Source organism: Pipistrellus hanaki (assembly GCF_964339955.1).
Source record: "Pipistrellus hanaki genome assembly, chromosome: 19".
Lineage (NCBI taxonomy): Eukaryota > Metazoa > Chordata > Mammalia > Chiroptera > Vespertilionidae > Pipistrellus > Pipistrellus hanaki.
Genome location: NC_140521.1, coordinates 11687218 through 11707017, shown reverse-complemented (window position 1 = coordinate 11707017; position 19800 = coordinate 11687218). Strand labels below are relative to the sequence as shown.

Here is a 19800-nt window from a genome sequence, read left to right as displayed (position 1 = left end):
CGCCGAGGGATGCAGGACAAATTGTTCAAAATCGGGACTGTCCCGCCAAAAGCGGGACATCTGGTCAGCTTACCTTACCCCCACGCCCCAAGCTACACCCCCTTTGATAGACCATGTTCCTGTGGCGGGACAGCAGCTGTGCCTGTCACACAGGCCTCAGAGCTTCCTGCAGAGCTGGAGCCCACTCCCTGGGCACAAAAGGCAGAGCAATGGGCATTACTGCACAGGGCCTGCCCCCTGCTTCCTGTCCAGCCTGGCCGGGCTTCCTTTCTCCTCCGGGGTTTGCCAGTCCAGGCTGACTTTCCCGCGATGGGGAGCTTTCTGGTTCCTTTCTCTTCTGCAGCCCAGCGCTCAGCCAGGCCAGGAGCCCAGGGGATCCCGGTTCTGCGCAGAGACGGCGCCCTGGGGTCCTGAGCTGCCCGCCTCCAAGCACAGGGCACCCTCTTCCTGAAGCTGCCAGGCCCTGCCAGCCAGGTGACCTGGGCCTTCCCTCTCTCCCTCCCCCCAGACCCTGCTCCGTGACGGCAAGCGTGAGAGCATCGTGAGCACCCTGTTCATCTCCCCCGGGGACGTGGAGAACGGGCAGAGCATCGTGTGCCGAGCCACCAACAAAGCCATCCCCGCGGGCAAGGAGACCTCGGTCACCATCGACATCCAGCGTGAGTACTGGCCCGGCCTGGGCCCAGAGGAGCCCTGACCTGGGCATGGAGGAACCCCTACACCTTGGCCTGGGCATGGAGGAGCTCCACACCCCGATCTGGGCGTGGGTTTGGGAAGGGACCGGCCTGCACAACCAGCTCCTCAGGCTGCCTCCCTGCGGGACATCCTCGGGCAGCACGTGGGTCAGACAGCTCCTGGCCTGGCAATTTGAATGTGTGTGCACCCAAAGGGCCCGCTTGTCCTTATTGTCACTGGAAGCGAAAACGTCTCAGACGGGGGTCCTTGGCAAGTGACCTATTTAAGCTGCGTTTCTACACCTGCCTAAGGCAGAGCTTCCACGTCTGTCCATGTCAGTCACCCCTGGCCCTGCTGGCTTCCCAGGCGGCCCCACGCAGTCCCTCGGGGTCCCACACCCGGTGAATAGCGCCAGCCCCTCTCAGAGGGTCTGGTGGAGTGGCCGGTCAAGGGCAGAGAAGGGAGAAAAGACCGTCTGTACTTGGCATGTGTTATCTCATTCACTCTGCACAGCCATTTGGTACAGAGCAGGTATGACGATGGCCCCATCTGGGGAAACTGAGGCTCCAAAGTCTGATGAGCATGCCCAAGGCCACAGCCGTTTCAGATGTAGGCAGCCTCACTCTGCAGGCCTGCGCTGGTGACCCCTTTGCACTTTGCACCTGTCAGCTGTTGTCACCATGCACATAGTGCAGCCACCCCTCCCCTTGATCCCTCCACCACCACCACCACAGCCCAGGGCCCCCCACAGCCCTGACAGGGGATTCCATCCACATGTCCCCTCCCGAAAGTGTCTGCATGTGTGTGCATGTGTGTGCCAAGCAAAGATTAGGCTCTCTCCTAGGCTCTCTCCTTGCCACCCGCCTTCCCCTCCCTCTCCCTCCGTCACTCCATTTGCTCGCTCGGTAAGCACCCAGGTGTGGGCCGTGGACGCCACAGGCCGGAGGAGCTGCGGCCGCCAGCCTGCTCCTGTTCTCAGGCAGCCGGGAAGCAGCCACACACTCAACAGAAGCACATGTGTTGTTTGTTTCCCTCGGTCTTTCCGTGTTACCCAACGGAAGACAAAGCTCCCAGATTGGGTAATGGGAGAGAACGCTTAACACGCCAACATCTCGCTGCATCTGGACTCTGCATCCAGCTGCCAAGCTGCAAATGGATGTGCTCTAAAACCACCAAGTCATGGAATTTCGCTCTTTCCCTTCCCCCTCCTCCTTGGAATACTTCCCCTGAGCATGCACACACACACACACACAACACACACACACACACACACACGTTGCTGATAGAAGCACTAACAGGCTCATCTGTAACATCTGTTCCATGTGATCTCGGTTCCACCAGCTCCATCAAAGCTGCCCTCTGCCAGTGACGCAGCCGACATCACGCGTGGGATTGAAATCATGTGTAATGGTTGGATGTGGCATACACTATGTCTGCCCCTGGAGCCTGGTAGATGCCTTGCAAGTTCATACCCTGCACAACGAGAGGAGGGGCCCCGAGGGGGAGCACGGGGGCTGCGGCCAGGGTGGAGGTGCGACCAAGGTGGGGGTGTGGGCATTAGCTGGCCCAGCAGCCAGGAAGGGGGGCACATCTGTGAGTGGAGAAATCTCTCTTCTCATTGGCGGGCTTCCTGGTCCGAGGCCCTGCAGGAAAGGCAGGTGTGGAGGGTGTGGCAAAGAGGTGGGGAGACTGGGTGAGCTGAGCATGGCAGGTGGGTGATGGAAGAGGGGCCCAAGCAGCAAGAAGGGTCCCCATAGGTATGTGCTCCATCCCCCTGCTCCCCAAGACCCATCATTTGACAAAGGTGGGGTGGGCCTCCCGGAACTGCTCCCCCCACCCCCCACCCCCCACCCCAGTTTCCGTGTTGGGTTTCTAGCCTCTGTCCCACCGGCGCCATCACCTCCTCCCCAAGAGTTGGATGGGGGCGCTCCACTCGCCTCCTAACATTGATGTCGGAATGGGGGACGGGAGCCAGCCACACATTCAGACGCAGAGGGCAGCTCTCCAGTGCCTATACCCGCAGAGCCTGCTCCCCCAAACCCCATGAGATGCAGGCTCCTCCCTGGGTCTCCAGGTGCCCGGGTGGCACCATCAGCCTGGGCCGGCGCTCACCTGATGGGCAGCAACCGGGAGTGGCTGGGAGTCTGGGGGTTCTGGGGGTCATAGCTCTCCCGGGAGGCGAGCTCTCGTGACTCCTCCTTGCCACCCGCCTCTTTGTGGCCCTGTGACCTACGCTTTTGACTCTAAGCTCCCCGCTTCTTTTTCTGATTCTTCCTCTGCACCTCTCGCTCTCTGCCCCCCTTTCCTCCTCGTCTCTCTCCCAGGTAGGTCTCCGCTTGCCATCCTTTCTGTCAACCCCCCGCCCCCCCAGAGTGCCTCTCTGCCTCTGTCTCCCTCTCTCCCTCTCTCTGTTCCCTCCTGCTCTGTCTCCCTGTCTCTCTCCCTCTCTCTGTTCCCTCCTGCTCTGCCTTCCCCCCACTTTGCTCTGTGAGCTCCTCATCACCCCGAAGGAGGGCGCCAAGCCCATCGGGGGCACCAGGGGCTGGGGGCCACCCATCAGGACGCCGGGGAGATGATTAGGCTGATGAAAGGGTGTGAATGCCATGGTCCAGGGAACGGATGCACCGGAGCCTCTGCACAGACAGAGGTCACGGCCATTTCAAAGACAGGCCACTTGTATTTCCACAGCCTCAGTGTCCACACTCCCCTCGAGCCATGACACCCCCGTCTCCCTTCTCCTCTCTGAAGCCGTTTGTTCTCCCCGAAAGCTGGATGGTGGGCAGCACGACCCTGAGGCCGGGCAGCTGTACCTGCTAGCTGGCTGCTCATTGACACACCAGGCTTTGGACCTACACAGGGAGCCCCACTGCCCCCGGCTCCCCCTCCCCCCGCCCAGGACTGCCTGAAGCAGGCACCTCCAGGGAGTGGGGCAGCCCTGAGGGTCCTGCAGTGGTGGCTGCTCTGAGGGTCCCCAGGATCGTGGGGGCGGGAACTCTGGCCTGTACCCTCCAGGTCACTAGGTGGGTCTTCCAGGCTCATTCTTCCCCAAAACCGTGGACACAGCTCCCCGGCCTACAAGGGGCTCTCTTCTTCCTGCAGACCCCCCGCTGGTCAACCTGTCGGTGGAGCCACAGCCGGTGCTGGAGGACAACGTGGTCACCTTCCACTGCTCCGCCAAGGCCAACCCGGCCGTCACACAGTACAGGTGAGGGCCATGCTGAGCAGACGCTGTCGCTGTGGGCCTGGGTACCCGGCACCCTGCTGGTTCACTGGGGGTGCCCCCCCTTCTCTGTGCCCCACGACCCCACCCACCCCAGCCAGGTGGAGACCCCTTCCCGCCTGCCTCTCCCCCACCCACACACCCTGGCCGGCAGAGTCCCTCTCCCTCACGCACAGGTGCGCTCCCACTCCACTGGAGACGGTAGGTGTCACCCTCCGGTGTGGACAGCTCTGTGATCCCTTCTTTCTGAAAAGAGGGAGAGAGGCTCAGGAAAAAAATATGTTAAAACCATCCAGGGGCCGAAACCGGTTTGGCTCAGTGGATAGAGCGCCGGCCTGCAGGCTGAAGGGTCCCAGGTTCGATTCCGGTCAAGGGCATGTACCTTGGTTGCAGGCACATCCCCAGTAGGGGGCGTGCAGGAGGCAGCTGATCGATGATTCTCTCTTGCAGATGTTTCTAACTCTCTGTCCCTCTCCCTTCTTCTCTGTAGAAATCAATAAAATATATATATATATATTAAAAAATCCAGGGGATCCAGTGAGGTCAGCATCTGGATTCTGGTCTTGCGTCACCAAACTGCTCACCTGGGCAGGTGGGGGCTCTGGGACAGCTCCCTGTCCTGCAGGCACCTGGGACCGCTCAAGCCCGTGGCCCAGAGCATCCCTGGCTCACAGCACCACTGCTTCCACGCTCCTCTGTCCCCGCTGACGGAGCTTCTCTGAGGCAGGCACTGCTATTTGAGTCGCATATGGCGCTCAGCGTGCAGCACAGCGTGTGGCGTGTGCTGTTCTCGGGACGCGGGCTGACGGATGGGGTAACTGCTCAGAGCTGCTCCTCTCTGGGCCCCTCCTGCCTGCGTACCTTCCCCGCATGAGGCATCCACGAGACCATGAGTGACCTCAGAGGTGCTCAAGGGCAGACTCGCCTCCACTCCTCCTGGATCTCACTGTGGCCCTGACTCCATCCCGTCCCTGCCCGCCAGCCCAGACCTGACGGAGGCTCTCTCTGCCATGGAAATGGGTCGTTAAGCTGCAGCCTTCGCCAGGGCCTGAGAGGCTGATGGTCTCCGAGGAGGAAATGCTGGCCGGTGTAGGGGGAGGACAGGGACGGCAGAGGGGCAGTGCCGCCCCAAACAGAGGCAGAATCCAAGGTAATGGGCCGGAGAGGCAGCCAGAGGTTCAGGCTGGACTCGAAGCATCGCCCCCTGCAGGGCAGATAATGAAACACAACGTGGGGGCCAGAAACCAGGAGACAGTCTTTGCCTTCGAGGATTTTTTTTTTTTTTTTTAATCCTTACCTGAGGATATTTTTTCCCATCAATTTTTATTATTTTTTAAAATATATTTTTATTGACTTGAGAGACTAAGGGAGAGGGAGAGGGAGATAGAGAAACATCAATGACGAGAGAGAATCATTGATTGGATGAGAGAGACACATGGATTGGTTGCCTCCCACATGCACCCTGACCAGGGCTGGGATTGAAGCTGCAACGAAGGTGCATGTCCTTGACCGGGAATCAAACCCACAACAACCCCTTTGGTGCTCGGTCTGGCACTCTAACCACTGAGCTACACAGGCCAGGGCTCGAGGATATTTTTAAGTCAGATGCAAATCCATCTGCCCTGTGTGGCTTAGCTGTGCACTGGGCTAGGGGATCCCTGGAGTCATGCAGCCCAGGAGGTCCAGGGGCCAGTCTGGAGCAAAATCCTGAGGCCTGGCCCCCCCTCTGGAAAGAGCAGAACCCCGGTGATGACAACAATGGTGACCAGGTGTAAGGGTACACACGAGGTGGGGTCATGACGCAGAGACAGCAAGAGAATGACCGCTAAAGGGGAAAGGCGGTTCCTTGCACTCTTCTTGCAACTTCCCCATACTTTCAAAGTGGTTGGTTTGTGGTTTGTTTGTTGTTGTTTTCTTTAATACTTTTTTGTACATTTTATTGACTTTTTTACAGAGAGGAAGAGAGAGGGATAGAGAGTTAGAAACATCAATGAGAGAGAATCATCGACCAGCTGCCTCTTGCACACCTCCTACTGGGGATGTGCCCGCAACCAAGGTATATGCCCTTGACCGGAATCAAACCTAGGACCTTTTAGTCTGCAGGCTGAGGCTCTACCCACTGAGCCAAACTGGTTTCGGCACAAAGTGGTTGTTTTTTAACTAAAAAGTTAACAAAGGAACAAGCAGGCGTACAGGTAGAGACCATGTGGGTTGCCCTGGGCTCGGGGTGTCTGCCCCATCTCCATCCAACCCTGTGGGTCACAGTCGGGGGGAGCTGTCAGGTGGGCCTGGGGGTTCCCTGCAGGTGGGCACTTGTCCTTATCTGTCCCCTTCCCCGTGGCCTGGTTAGCCAAAAGTCCTGAGGACGCCTCAGGATGGATCCGGCTTCCTCAGCCTCCCCCCCCAGCGCACAGCGGCCTGGGTCCCGCCCCGACCCCCTCGCTCCAGCCCGGCGGGAGGAGTAGGGGTTGGACACAGATCCCCAGTCACGCGTCCCGTTTATCCCTCGATGCACCCGCCTCCGGCAGGGGCAGTGCCAATTAAGTCGGGTCATTAAATTAAAGTTGGAAACTGAAGTGACTCATGAATAACTCATAATGGTTTGTTGGGAAGCTCCTTAAGCTCTCAGGGAGCACGGATGGCTCCGTTGTTAAAACGATAATTGTTATTTATTAATCGTGTTCTTAATAATTACCCGATATTAATTCGCAATAAGAACCACATGGTGCCAGCCTGGGGGATGGCACTCTCCGGGCTTGGAGAGCCGGGCTGGGCAGGAGACCGATGTGGGGAAGGAAGCGCAGAGGACGGGCCTCGGTGGCCCCAGGATGGAGCTGGGAGTGAGAGGAAGTGGGGTGCAAGCAGGGCCAGCAGGGGTGCTGTGGGCACAGGGGTTCGTGGGCACAGGCTGACAGTGGTGGGGGCCAAAGGATCTGTCAGCACTGGGCTTGAACTGCAGGAGGAGCCAGCCGGAAGCTTTGTGATTTTTTAATTTATTTCTGTTGTTCATCCTCACCCGAGGATATTTTTTCCATTGATTTTTAGAGAGAGTAGAAAGGCGTGGGGAGAGACACAGAGAGAGAAACAGTGGTGTGGGAGAGACACGTGGATTTGGTTGTCTCTCACACACACCCTGACCAGGGCCAGGGATCTAGCCTGCGACCAAGGTACGTGCCCTTGACTGGAATCGAACCCGGGACCCTTCCGTCTGTGGGCTGACGTTCTATCCACTGAGCCAAACCCAGCTAGGGAAGCTTTGTGATTTTAAAGTGAGTTTTGTCCTCCTTGGAGACTAGAGGGAGAGCCCCACGGACGTACACGCACTCACACCCTCTGAGGACCTCAGCACTGCCCCCCGGGGCAGGGGCTGCCCGGTCCCTGGCCCACACAGTGCTCTGCGGTCCAGGGCCAGGACCCAGACAGCCCCGAGGCTCTTCGGTCCCCCCTCCCCTCCCCTTCTCGGCTGGCTATGATTGGTCGGATGACTGGCTGATGAAGAAGCCAGCACAGCCTGCCTCCTGCCTCCCTGACAAAACCAGGACAGATGGAGCCGAGGCCTTCGAGGAGCGAGACAAGGGAGGGAGGGAGGGTGGAAACTGCACGGAAAAAAGAGCGAGTGTCACCCCTGGGGATGGGGCGGGTGGGAGGGAGAGAGGGGCACTGTGAGGGGACCTGCTCTGGGGACAGGAGCCGGGACAGGAGAGCTGAGAGACCTGGCCGAGGGGAGGGGTGGTAGGGAGCCCTGCTCATCCCTCTCCCTCAGCTTCTCACCTTGCGTGGACCCTGACTTCCAGGAGCCTCGTTTCTGTGTGTGTGTGTGTGGGTGGGTGTTGAGGAGGGTCATGCCTGCAGGTGTGGGCACACACCATGACACCTGGGCCTCTGAGGTCTCAGACTTCGCCTCCTCCTTCTTTTCCAATGTGGCCAGGACAGGGTCCCTGACAGGCTCAGAGCGCGTGGCCACGCTGTCTGAGGACTGACAGTGTGGTATCCATCGCCTAGCCAGCCAGATGGCTGACCGACTAGACAGCCAGACCTCCTCCCTCCAGAATAACCCACTCGGCCAGTGCCCCTGGCCACCTGCCTGGTGACCTTCAGACCGAAGCCCGCCCCCGGCACCACCCACCGCTCCCCGGCCTGGAAAGTTCCCCCGAAGGACCCACAGGGGCTGCCCCCCTGCCCCAGACCCGGCTCCCAGAGAACTGCCCCCTCCCCCCGGCGGGAGGGGCACCCCGGCCACCTCGGCCACCACAGCCCCTGGGCCTGCGTTGCAGGTGGGCCAAGCGCGGCCAGGTCATCAAGGAGGCGTCAGGCGAGGTGTACCGCACGGCCGTGGACTACACCTACTTCTCAGAGCCCGTCTCCTGCGAGGTGACCAACGCCCTGGGCAGCACCAACATCAGCCGCACCGTGGACGTCTACTGTGAGTGCCCGGCCTGGGGGCTCCCCTGGAGGCGCGGGCCCGGGGGGGGGGGGGGGCGGGTCTCTGCTCAGGGCCCAGGGACCGGTGCTGGCCCCCGGCACAAGGCGTGCCTTGCCTCACCTCGCCTCGCCAGCTCACGGAGCTGTGCCCTGTGCAGAGTCTCCTCGTGTGGAGGCAGGATGAGACCTGAGAGCAAGCTCCAAGCAAATCACTGCCCGTCCCCTCAGCCTGCCCCTCCCATTCAGGGCCCCCACCCCCACCCCCGAGCTGGCCCTCCCCCACCAGGGGCCTGGCAGAGCCCGCCCAGCCGATGGGCAGCTGGGTGCATCACAGCGATGACCATTCGCTCCTCCACGGCCCTTTCTAACCTTAAAGCCCCTTCCCACACTTCCTCTGCATCTGACCCTCCCCTCTACCCGCCTCCCCTGACTCAGCTGAGCACTGTGCTCCCTCCCACACCTGCAGGGCTCATCCAGCTCCCGACCCAACCCCAGATTTCATGCTCCCTCCCAGAAAACCGCACCCTGCACACCCTCTGTCCGATGCCTGAAAGTTCATCGTCGTTCTCGCTCAGGGCTAGGCTTGGTGGGCAGGAGGCTCAGGGGAAGGGGGTGCAGAGAAGAGCCTCCGTTAGCCCCCCAACTTAGCAGGGCAACCCATGGGGCTCGAACAAGAGGCTGGGAAGCCCAAGGACCGAGGACAGCCCGAGAGCAGAGGTGGGGACTCCAGGGAGACGCCTGGCCACTCCGTGCCACAGCTCAGAGCCCCTGGTGGGGCCCGGAGGCTCAGGGAGCAGCCACTGGACTTGAGGGCAGGCCCATGAAGTCTTTAGGCCCAAGGAGGAAGGCCCCTCTACCCGCACCTTGGGCTGGGGGCTTCCTGGGACCAGGACAGAGTGGGGGAAGGGGATGGGAGTGCCCTGAAGGCATATCTAGGCACAAGGGGCCGGAACCTTTTTCCTCGGCTGGTGCTGTCCGAGTCCAGACGGGCGGGCCTCTCCCTTATCCCTGACCCGAGGCCCCAGGGCAGGGGACGGAAGTGTGAGGGCATGGGCTGGCGCCCGCTGAGGCAGCCCAGGCACCATATGGGGGAAGGGAGGCAGCCGCAAAGCGGTCCCCAGAGCCCCGGCCCACCGCGCCCTGTCTGTCCCTTACCGGCCACAGTCGGGCCCCGGATAACATCGGAGCCCCAGTCACTGCTCGTGGACCTGGGCTCAGAGGCCGTCTTCAGCTGCGCCTGGACCGGGAACCCCTCCCTGACCATCGTCTGGATGAAACGGGGCTCCGGCGTGGTGAGTCCACAGCTCAGACCCTGGGGGCCTCTGCCTGGGGTGGGGGACCCCGGTCCCGGGGGCTCTGCCTTCCGGGGCCCTGTCACTCTTATATTGGGGTGTCAGACTCCCCAGGTACCCACAGGGACCTCCTCGGCCCTTCACAGGAGCAGCCGCTGTGGGTTTCCCGCCGTGACCCTGGGAAGAACAGCTGGGGGTCACCCACACCCTGGGAGTGAGAGGCACAGAGTTGTCACCCGTTAGCGTTTGGGTTCATTGCTCTCTCTGTGCCTCTGCTAAGATGGCCTGTTCCTCGGTGTACAAAGGAGCGTGTCTCCGGAGGACCGGCCAGAGCTGGCGGGAGGTGGGGAGGCAGAAGCCAGGACTCCGACTCGGAGCCAGCCTGTGTTTTCTTTTCTCCCCTACCCCCCAAACCACACCCCAAAGCCATCCTGGAAGTGACTGGCAGAGGCAGGTCTGGGGGCCTGCAAAGGTCAGCTGTAGGGTCAATGCTCCGGCGTCCCCCTCCTCCTCACTCACTCCGCACCCCACCTCCAGGGCTGCCTCCCACCCTCTGTGGTGTGGACCCCCCCCCCACCTGCAGGGTCTTCCCTCCCCCCCCTCCCCCCCCCCCCGCTCCACCCCTGGCCCTGTTCTTACGGAGATGCCGGACACGTGTGGCTTTCTCCAGGCCTGTCCGAGGACTCTCTGGTTCCGAAAGACAGAGAGCACCTGCCCTCCCCCACTCTCTGTGTCTGATGCTCCCCGATTCTCCTAGGTCCTGAGCAACGAGAAGACCCTGACCCTCAAAGCCGTCCGCCAGGAGGATGCTGGGAAGTACGTGTGCCGAGCCGTGGTGCCCCGGGTGGGGGCCGGGGAGCGAGAGGTGACCCTGACTGTCAATGGTAAGAACCCCCACCCACACACTCCTGCCAGGGTGGGGGGTAGAGGGGAGGGAGAGGAGAGGGACCCAAGGTGTCTGGGTCCCAGGCAGTGACCCACGGACTGTCATCTGCTCTGGGCCTTGCCATCACCCCCAACTATGGGTGCAGAGTCTGTGCTGGAGCCCAGACACCTCTCTCCTTCTTTCTCTCCTGAGGGTCTCGGCCCTGCAAGTGGTAGCCGACGAGCTTTGTCCTGGCCAGGAAAGAAGGGTCAGGGGTCACTGGGCAGCCAAAGCCATACCCATCCTTTACCTTGACCTCGGCCCTGGCAGGAATTCAGGGCGTGTCTCTGGGCTCCGGATTGGCCCCTTCCCATTGCAATGGAGCCACCCTGGACGAGACCAAGTGCTGGGGGCGGGGGGAGTTGGGAGGCAGGGAGGGGGTCCCCGCTAAGGGGCTGGGAGGTGCCTGGGTGCATATAAAAACCACTTCAGCAGGAGAGGTTTCATGCCTCCCCAGGACACAGCGGGAGGCACCGGGTGACTGCTACATGCAGCCTGTAGGGTAAGGTGACCAGATCGTCCCGCTTCTGGCGGGACTGTCCAGATTTCTTAACAATTTTTCCCCGCTTCCCGCGGCGTTTTAAAAAAAAGTCCCGATTTTTGGTAAGAATCTTTCCAATCTTTCCAAAAATCGGGACTTTTTTCAAACGCCGCGGGACGCGGGGAAAAACTGTTAGAAATCTGGATGATCTGGTCATCTTACTATAGAGGACGGGGCTGAGACCGGGCCTGGCTGGCCCACCACGGTGGTGGCACCAGGACAGAGATTCAGGGTCCCTGCTGTGAGGCAGCCGGGGCCGCGGCCAGGAACCCCAGGTGGTTTAGAGGGTGAGAAACACTAAGGCCCGTCCCTGTGCCTCTTCCAAAGTTCCCACCGCCAGGTTCCTGGTGTCCTGCTTCGGGTCTGTCATGCCCTGGGGGGGGCCTTGCAAGCCTGCTCTCCCCCCTCCCCCCACCCCCGTCTGCCAGGGCTGAGCCGAGTCCCAGGTGGCTTCATCTCCACTCAGGAAGCTGCATGGATGCGTCTGCTTTGCTAGAAAACTAACCAGCTCAGTGCCCCCTTAGCCACCCTCCCCCCTAATGTCCCCACTAACCGGCCCCCTCCATCTGTTTCCTTTCCTCTCCATGACCCCACGGGCTATGGCAGTCCCCCCAGAACGGGGTTACCCACCCAGACCCCTGCGTGCTCCCGGGCCACCTGTGCCGGTCAGAGCCCTGCCTCGGGGCCCTCCTGCCTTCCCGTGTGCCCCTAGGACGCCACCAGCAAACGGGCACCGCAGGGCTAAAAATAACAGCATCTGGTGGCGCCTCCGTGTATCCATGGCAACAGGCGGCAGCCTTTTCCTGCCAGCAGCTCTGGGTCTGACACTCAGCTCAGGCGGTGCCAGGCCTTGGTCCAACCCCCAATGCCAGCCCTGGGAGGGCGCTGGGCAGTGCTGGCCCATGACTCGACCCTCTGACTCAGAGAGACTCCGGGGGGTCCCCCAAGCCTGAAGCTTTGACAGGAGCCTCCTTGTTTCTGGGGGAACCGGGGTGACTCAAGGAGGGACTGACAACGCAGGGTCCCTTCAGACATTCGGGGATTCCCAGCAGAGATGTGAAGTGGTTTTCTGGGGAGGTAACGCACATCTTGGGATGGGACACCCCAGCCTGGGCCTGGGCGTCTGCCCGGGAGTCCATCTGCTCCTTCCAGGGTCTGGCTTTCTCCCCGCCCCCCGACCCCCCCCCCCCTCCAGCCCCCATTCCCGCCTCCAGTCCTGCAGGAGCCCCCCTGGGTGGCCAGGAAGAGAATGCCCCAGGGGAGAGATGGGAGTGCAGCAAGCGAGCTGTTTGCTGCTGCTGAACGAGGGGCATCTCGCCAGGAGGAGGGGGTGGAGGAAGTGGCCAGAGAGAGGAGCCTGCCAGCCGCCGAGGCAGGGGCTCCTGCAGACCAGCGGGGAGGGGCGGTGCAGCCCCCGGCAAAGGGGCCTGAACTGGGCGGGAGGATGGGGCTTTCTTCAGAACAAATCCCAGCCGCTGGCACCTCCAGCCTTTGCCCTCTGGGGGTCGGCGGGCACAGGTGCCGGCTGCTTTGCTCACTCCGGGATCTCAGGGAGGGGAGGCGAGCAGTGGGACAGCTGCGCGGTGACTCCCTCAACCCCATCCACCTGGATTCTGAGCTCCGGTTTCTTTTACGAAGCCCTTTAACAGACGCGTTTGCCAGATAGGCGTCCCTCATCCCTCCCCTCGCCCTCCCCCCCCCCCCCCGCACCTCTCCCCCCCCTGGGATGCTTAGCTCCTGGGAGGAGGAGGGGAAGCAGTGTTCTGGTTTCATCACTCCCATCCCAGCCGCGGCACAAAGCCCGGTGGAGCCCCGGACCGCCCGGCCCTCCTGCCTCTTCCCGGCGGGTGCCGAGGGCTTAGCCCACTCATACAGCCAGCTGAGTGTGGAACCCCTCGTCTGGAGGGTCCCCCCACATCTGCCTTCCCCAGCTCCAAGCCATTTGCATCCTGAGCTCAGTAAGTCACCTGAGTGTCTCCCAATCGCTTTCCCCCCCCCCCTCGGCTGAGAGCTACTCATAGAAATGCAAATCCGGTTTAATTAAGGCGACTAATAAACAGCAATTACGTTGGCAGCGGGTTTTTGTTGTGTTCCCGGCAGCATCGCATTACCTGTGCCGAGGTCCCTTTCTCCAACTGCCTCCCTCGCTTCCTGCCACCCGAGCCCTGGCCTCTACCCAAAGGATTGGGAAGAGGGCACAAGGGCCACCACCCTCTTACCCCCGGCTTCCACTGCCCACCCAGCCAGGGAGTTGGCTGCAGATATGACCGGCTAGCTAGCCACTCCCCCGTGGGCCAGGCCCGGCGGGCATCCGCCAGGAGACTGGGGATAGATAAGAGGCAGACGAGACCAGAAGCACTGCTGGACTTCAGGTAGACTCGCTAGGGCTGTCGGATGCAGCCAGGGAGACAGGGACTCCAAGACCGTGCCTTGTCACACGTGCACAAGCACACATGCATGCACACACGTGCTCACACGTGGACACACACATGCACAAGCTGGGTGAGAAGATGTAGGGATCAGCTTTGGAGCCAGGGTCTCACAGGGATCTCCTGAGACCTGTGTGAGAGGAAGGCATTGTGCCTCTGCAGGGAGATTCCTTCAGAACCCTTCAACATCACACACCATTTCTCCCTGGAAGCTGGGCCCTGCCCAGGATACCCGGTTTGTTAGGCAAGCGCGCCCTCTACTGGAGACCTGAGGAAACGGCTTGCACTGGAACAGAGGGCGAAGGCGGAGGTGCCCACTCCGTTAGCACTGCTATACCCTTCCTCCTGGCAGCCCCCCACTCCCTTCTCAGGCTGACCACCTCCTGCACAAAGCGTTCCCGTTCCCTGTCCGCCAGCTAGAACTACCCTCTTTCCTCTGTGCTGGCTGGCACTTCATCCGTTCGCTCCTGGGGTCCCAACACTCCCACCTCTTCCCACAGTCATTTCTGTTGTGGAGTAAAGGAGTGTGTCGTGTGTGTGTCCCCCCCCCCCAACACACCCGGTCTCCCATCTGGTTGTTTTAGCTGGTGGAGTACTCGAGTCCATTTGTGACAGATTAACAAGAGATAAGAACCTCATTTAATTGCATACATACATAAGGGAACTCCACATGCATGAGAGAGGGACAGAGGGTTAAAAGGAGGTGAACATGGCACCCCGAGCTAAGGAGAAGGTAGGGCGGGCCACCTTGGGGCTGCAGGGGGAGGTCAGGGCAGGACGGTAAGAGCAGCAGATCCTCAGTCTGCCCTGCTGTGCATGTACCCTGAGTGGCTGGATGATGATGATCTCTGAACGCATAATAATCTGGCCACTCAGTGTATATCCTAAAAGTCTAACTTGCAAATTGTTCCCTTGACCAGGATTTCGACCAGCAGGCAGGCCGGCCAACTGCCCATGGCCCATGTCCCCTCCTCCTGGTCAAGCTGGCCGGACCCTACCCATGCATGAATTCATGCACCGGGCCTCTAACACACACACACACACACACACACACACACACACACACACAGTGGCCAGATTATTATGTGTTCAGAGATCATCATAATCTGGCCACTCAGTGTAGGTCAGAAATGCAAACTCCGACAATGTCTCATTATAGGGAAGGCCCCTCATGTAAATTCTTACCGGTAGTTCAGGGGAGAAGGAAGTTCCTCTGGGGCCCACACTCCACAGGAGCACATGTAAGGGTGACTCACTCTGAACCCCTGCAATGTCTCCTGGGCCTTCTGACTCAGAAGCATCGGCTCATGGCCCCGGAAGAGGTTCCGTGACGGATGCTTGCACTTCACCTGGTTCCCACAAGCCTTCAGGACCTGTCCTTCCCGAACCCCTGACGCCATCTGTTTCCCCCACAGGCCCCCCCATCATCTCCAGCACCCAGACCCAGCACGCCCTCCACGGGGAGAAGGGCCAGATCAAGTGCTTCATCCGGAGCACGCCGCCGCCGGACCGCATTGTGAGTGCTCAGGGTGGGGAGGGGATCACAACGGCCCACAGCTGTGGGCGCCCGCCCGCCCGGGGAGTCAGCCACACCTGGGCGCCCTCTCCTCGGCCTGCCCGCCCAGCCCGCCGGGAAATCACTCCCCCATGCTGTCCTGGAGAGGCGTCAGGAGGATAAACGTCACAGGCAGGCGGTCTCCTCTTGCAGAGCAGGCTGTCCTGCCAGGGTCCATCGGCAAGTGTGTTTCACACCTCCCTGCCCTGGAGCTGGGCGCTGGCATGGGTAGTTCTAACAGAATTCTGCATCCTGGGGGCAGGGGAGCAAGTGGGGGAACAGGGAAATAAGTGGGGGAGCAGGAAGAAAAGAAAAATACATGATTTCTACACCCTCCTGGGTTTAAGGTCTTGGCCAAGTCCTACGCAGAGTGCAGTGTATAGTGTCAAATCCCTCTCCAAGCCTCCAGAGTCCCCCCCCGGCCTCCGTCATGGAGAATGGAAGCTGCCTCATGCACCAAGTTTCCTCTCTGAAAACATCCTTGTTCCCCCATCACCCCCTTTCTTAGCCGAATCTCCACGCAGTGCAGCGGAGGCAGCCCCATCCACGCCTACCCCTCCGGGCACTGGCCGTGGTGACAGGGAGCCTTGTGCCCCCGCCCGCCTGAAGCGGTGGAAGCCCAGGCACATACCCAGGAGGGTGAACACTGAGCAACACTGGGGGAGGCGAGGCAGGGATTGTGGCTGGGAAGCCAAAGGTTGAGGAGGGTCCTCCGGGCCAACTCCCAGGGGCAGTTGTACTTCTCGTGGTCCAGTAGTGCCAGGGAGGTTGGGGGCCCGTGCCCGGCTGGGGCACTGAGGCGGCACCCACTTGGGGTGCCACCCCGTACAGGAGGTATTTCTAGGGGGGTGTTGTTCTTACACACTCTCTCGGGCATTTCGTTAACTCACTGAAAGACTCACACAAAGATTGCAAGAATTCACACGTAGAACCTACGCCTCCCTGTTCCCAGCACCCTTTAAAAAAAAAAAAAAAAAATATATATATATATATATATATATATATATATATATATATATATATATATATATATATATATATAATTTTTTAGAGAGGAAGAGAAAAGGATAGAAAGTTAGAAACATCCATCAGCTGCCTCCTGCACACTCCCCACTGGGCATGTGCCCACAACCAAGGTACATGCCCTCGACCGGAATGGAACCCGGGACCCTTGAGTCCACAGGCCGATGCTCTATCCACTGAGCCAAACCAATTAGGGCCCTTTTTTTTTTTTTTAATTATAAGCACAACACACACCCATTGTCGCCAATCCCCTTCACTCTTGCACATACTCAGTCTTCTTCTGCGTAGAGTCTAACTCCAGCCAGAGGTGGGTTCTCAGGGGGAGATTTTGGCCCCAGGGGATGCGTGTTGTCTCCTGGACACACTGTGGGTGTCACCCTGGAGAGTGCTGCTGGCTCTGACAGGAGGCAGGAAGCTGCTGCACATCCCACAAGTCACAGGACAGCCCACGACCGAGAAAGTCAAGTGCGGGGCCTGAGCAGCTGCTCCGCTCCCGGGCCCCCCTCGGAGCACGGTCCTACCTGCAGGACCACATTCTCAGGAACCTGAGCAAACAGGGCGTGAAACAGCTCGGGGGAAATTCTGCCATCACCCCTAGAAACCTGGCTAGATTCAGGTGGTCACAGCTCTCAGGACATAGTTGTGTCCAGACCTGACTGACACGAAGGTAACTAAACCAGCCCTGGCCAGTTCCTCTCAGCGGTGAGACCGCCGCCCCCTCCCCCCCCCCCCCCCCCCCTGCGGTCCAAAGGGCCTTGTGTCCAATTCCCAGTCCAGGGCACGTATCTTGGTTGCAGGCTGAATCCCATACGTGCCCGAGCAGCCTATCGATGAGTCTCTCTCATGTCAATATTTCCCCCTCCCTCACACTCCCTCCCATCTATGTTCTCTAAAAAGAAATCAATGGGGGGGAAAATATCCTTGGGTGAGGGTTAAAAAAAAAATAAAGTAACAAAACTAGAGTCAACCTCTCTGGGCTGGGCCTCTGCCTCCAGCAACCAGGGGGCAGCGCCAGGCTGGTGGGAGCATCAGGGAGAACTGGCTCAGGCCAGTCCAGGGGGCTCCTGTCACTGCCCATACTCTCTCACTGGCCTGGAGAGGGGTCCAGGGCCGATGCTGAGGTGGCCCAGATGCATGTACATGTGTGCATGTACGTGTGTGTGTGTGTGTGTGTGCACCCGTTGACCCTGTGTGGGATAGGGTGGGGCACCGTGCGCATGTACTGTGGCTTATGTTGTGTGTGCCTGGTACATGCACCTCTGCGGTGTGTTGGCTGTGCGTGTACACGTGTGTGTGTGTGCCAGGGCTGGTGACAGTGGGCATGCCCGTGAGCCTGGCAAGACCAGCCCTGCAGCTCAAGGTCCCCACGCGGGAGGCCCAGGCAGGGCCCCCTCCTGACTCTGGCGCCCCGGGCAGGCCTGGTCGTGGAAGGAGAACGTGCTGGAGTCGGGGACGTCGGGACGCTATACGGTGGAGACGGTCAGCACGGAGGAGGGCGTCATCTCCACGCTGACCATCAGCAACATCGTGCGGGCCGACTTCCAGACCATCTACAACTGCACCGCCTGGAACAGCTTCGGCTCCGACACCGAGATCATCCGGCTCAAGGAGCAAGGTGGGCCGGGGACCCGCCCGCCCCGGGGCAGGGCCGGGCCAGGCCTCCCAGGCCCTGGGGGCACAGAAGGCCTACTGAGGCTACCGGCCGGCGGGTAGGACACAGGACCGGACACAGTGTTCCTCTCACCGGCCCCGCAGCCTTGGGAGGGGTAGGAAGCTGCCCAGGGAGGTGGCCTGTCAGGGTGAGGTTTCAGGGAAAGGGACCCCAGAGCGAGCCACATTCATGGCCATGCTGAGCCGCCAGCACCTTCTAAAGGCCCCACTGGCCAGCGCTCAGCATTTACCTGGTCTGACATCCTGTGTGATCCACTGAGGGGGCAGCCTGCATCACTGGGCGGGACACGGGGAGACCCAGGGTGGATGTGTGGTTGAGGAACCTGGCCTAGCCAGGTACCACGACAAGCCAGGCCAGACACCCCAAAGTCCCCCAGAGGCACCCAAGCTGAGCGAAAGGGAGGCGACGGAGCTTCCCTAACCACTGGGTGGGGAGCCCAGACCCTCTGCAGTTCCCCTGGGGCATGGGAGACACTTGGACCAAGGGGCTAAGCAGGAGGCAGTTAGGGGGCTGTTCTGGGCAGAAGGGCTCAGAGGGAGGGGGCAGGGGAGGTGAGGAGGAGGAGGAAGAAGAAAAGGAAGAGGAGGAGGAAGAAGAGAAGGAGGGAGGGGGTAAGTTCACTGTGACCCTGGGTGCAGACTGCCCAGCCCCTGGTCATGAACTCCATTCTCCAAGGCCTCACGTGGGGGGAGGGTGCACAGAGTGGGGTCCGGAGGCGCTCGGCGCAGCCGCGGCACACGGGGTCCTGAATGGGCTGCAGACCTTGCCCCTCTGCCAGGGCCATCCAGGGGGCCTCAGCCCTGGCTCTCTCTGACCCCTCCAAGATTAAGTCTTCCCCCCCCAAAGGCTGTCAGGCCCTGGCAAAGGCTCTGTGCCAAGCAGGTGGTCCCCGCTGGGCCCTGGGGCCCCAGGACCTTGTGGGTCCCAGCGTCTCCTCACACCGCTCCCCTCACCGGTGCTGCTTCGCATCATGCTTTGCACATACTTTGCATAACATCATCCACACGTCATCCCGAACCTCCAGTGCCTGCTGCTTCCCCTCCATGCCTTCCCCTCGGTGCCCCCACCCCCCCATGCTCCCCCTCACCCCCTTCTCAGACCCCCCACTCCCCCCCCACCCCACTCAGCCTTGACTTCTCTCTCTGGCCCCTTCCCCTCGAGTCTCTAAGTCTCTCTGAGTTCAGCTGGGATGGCCTGGGTCTACTGGGGAGTCCCGAGGGCATGATTGAGGAGGGAGCCCCCTCACCCCAGACCCCTGCAGGTGGCGGCCCTCCCCCCAGTCCCACCCCACCTGCCCAGCCAGGCCCTGGCTGTGGACGCTTGCTTTATTTCCAAACAGGTTCGGAAATGAAGTCGGGAGCCGGGCTGGAAGCAGGTATGGAAGGAGACACGAGAGCTCCCTGGGTCGGGGGAGAGGGTCCTCAGGGCTAGCGGGGGAGGGGCCCCAAAGGGAGTAGGGAGGTCTGTGCAGGCGGCTAACTTCTCCGCCCTCCCCAGTCTCCAGGGGTCAGTGCAATGGCAGCAGCAGGGAGAGGGGTTCCCAGCCACACGGGTCAAGGAACCCCAGACGCCAGCCTCCTAGTCCACGGCCCCCAGAGCCACAGTCTGCTTGCTGCAGGGTCCAGGCACCTGTGCCCTCTGCTCTGTTCCTCCCATCCCTTCCCTTCTGAAGCCCTGGCTCCTGCCCTGTGGGGCAGCCTCCCTCTCTCTCCATCTCTTCCTGCCCTTCCAGCTTCTCACATCATCACCAGCTCAGCAGGGGCCTCCGGGGGCCGGGGCCCCCAGCCTGCTGTACCCTGCGCCATCCATGCTAATCCATGCTTGCTCGTGGCTGCCTGCTCCCACACCTGCCATTCCCCGGGGCGCTGTCCCACCACAAGGCACCTCCCTCCACCCAGGCACCTGGCCCCAGAGTGGCTGTCAGGGTCCCTGGGTTGAGCTGCTCTGTCTTGGGCCCCACAGGAAATGCCCCCGCCCCCCCCCGCCCCTCCCCAAGCAGAAACCCAGCAAAGAGGACCAGGGCATTGCAAACCTGATCCCCCACCT

At 60.9% G+C, this 19800-nt stretch overlaps 1 protein-coding gene across 4 annotated transcripts in view; it reads left to right on the top strand.

Annotated features, from left to right (window-relative positions):
* The window catches only part of KIRREL3 (kirre like nephrin family adhesion molecule 3), a 442298-nt gene that overhangs the window by 413186 nt on the left and 9312 nt on the right, over positions 1-19800 (top strand). Inside the window, exons 6-13 of one of the 4 annotated variants that reach the window (XM_084867577.1) lie at positions 509-659; positions 3775-3880; positions 8170-8318; positions 9482-9609; positions 10367-10493; positions 14920-15020; positions 17499-17697; positions 19094-19129. In XM_084867577.1, coding sequence (XP_084723703.1) covers positions 509-659; positions 3775-3880; positions 8170-8318; positions 9482-9609; positions 10367-10493; positions 14920-15020; positions 17499-17697; positions 19094-19129 — 997 coding nt within the window. The remainder of the gene's footprint in view (positions 1-508; positions 660-3774; positions 3881-8169; positions 8319-9481; positions 9610-10366; positions 10494-14919; positions 15021-17498; positions 17698-19093; positions 19130-19800) is intronic. The other 3 variants (XM_084867579.1, XM_084867578.1, XM_084867580.1) reach the window with 3 other exon arrangements.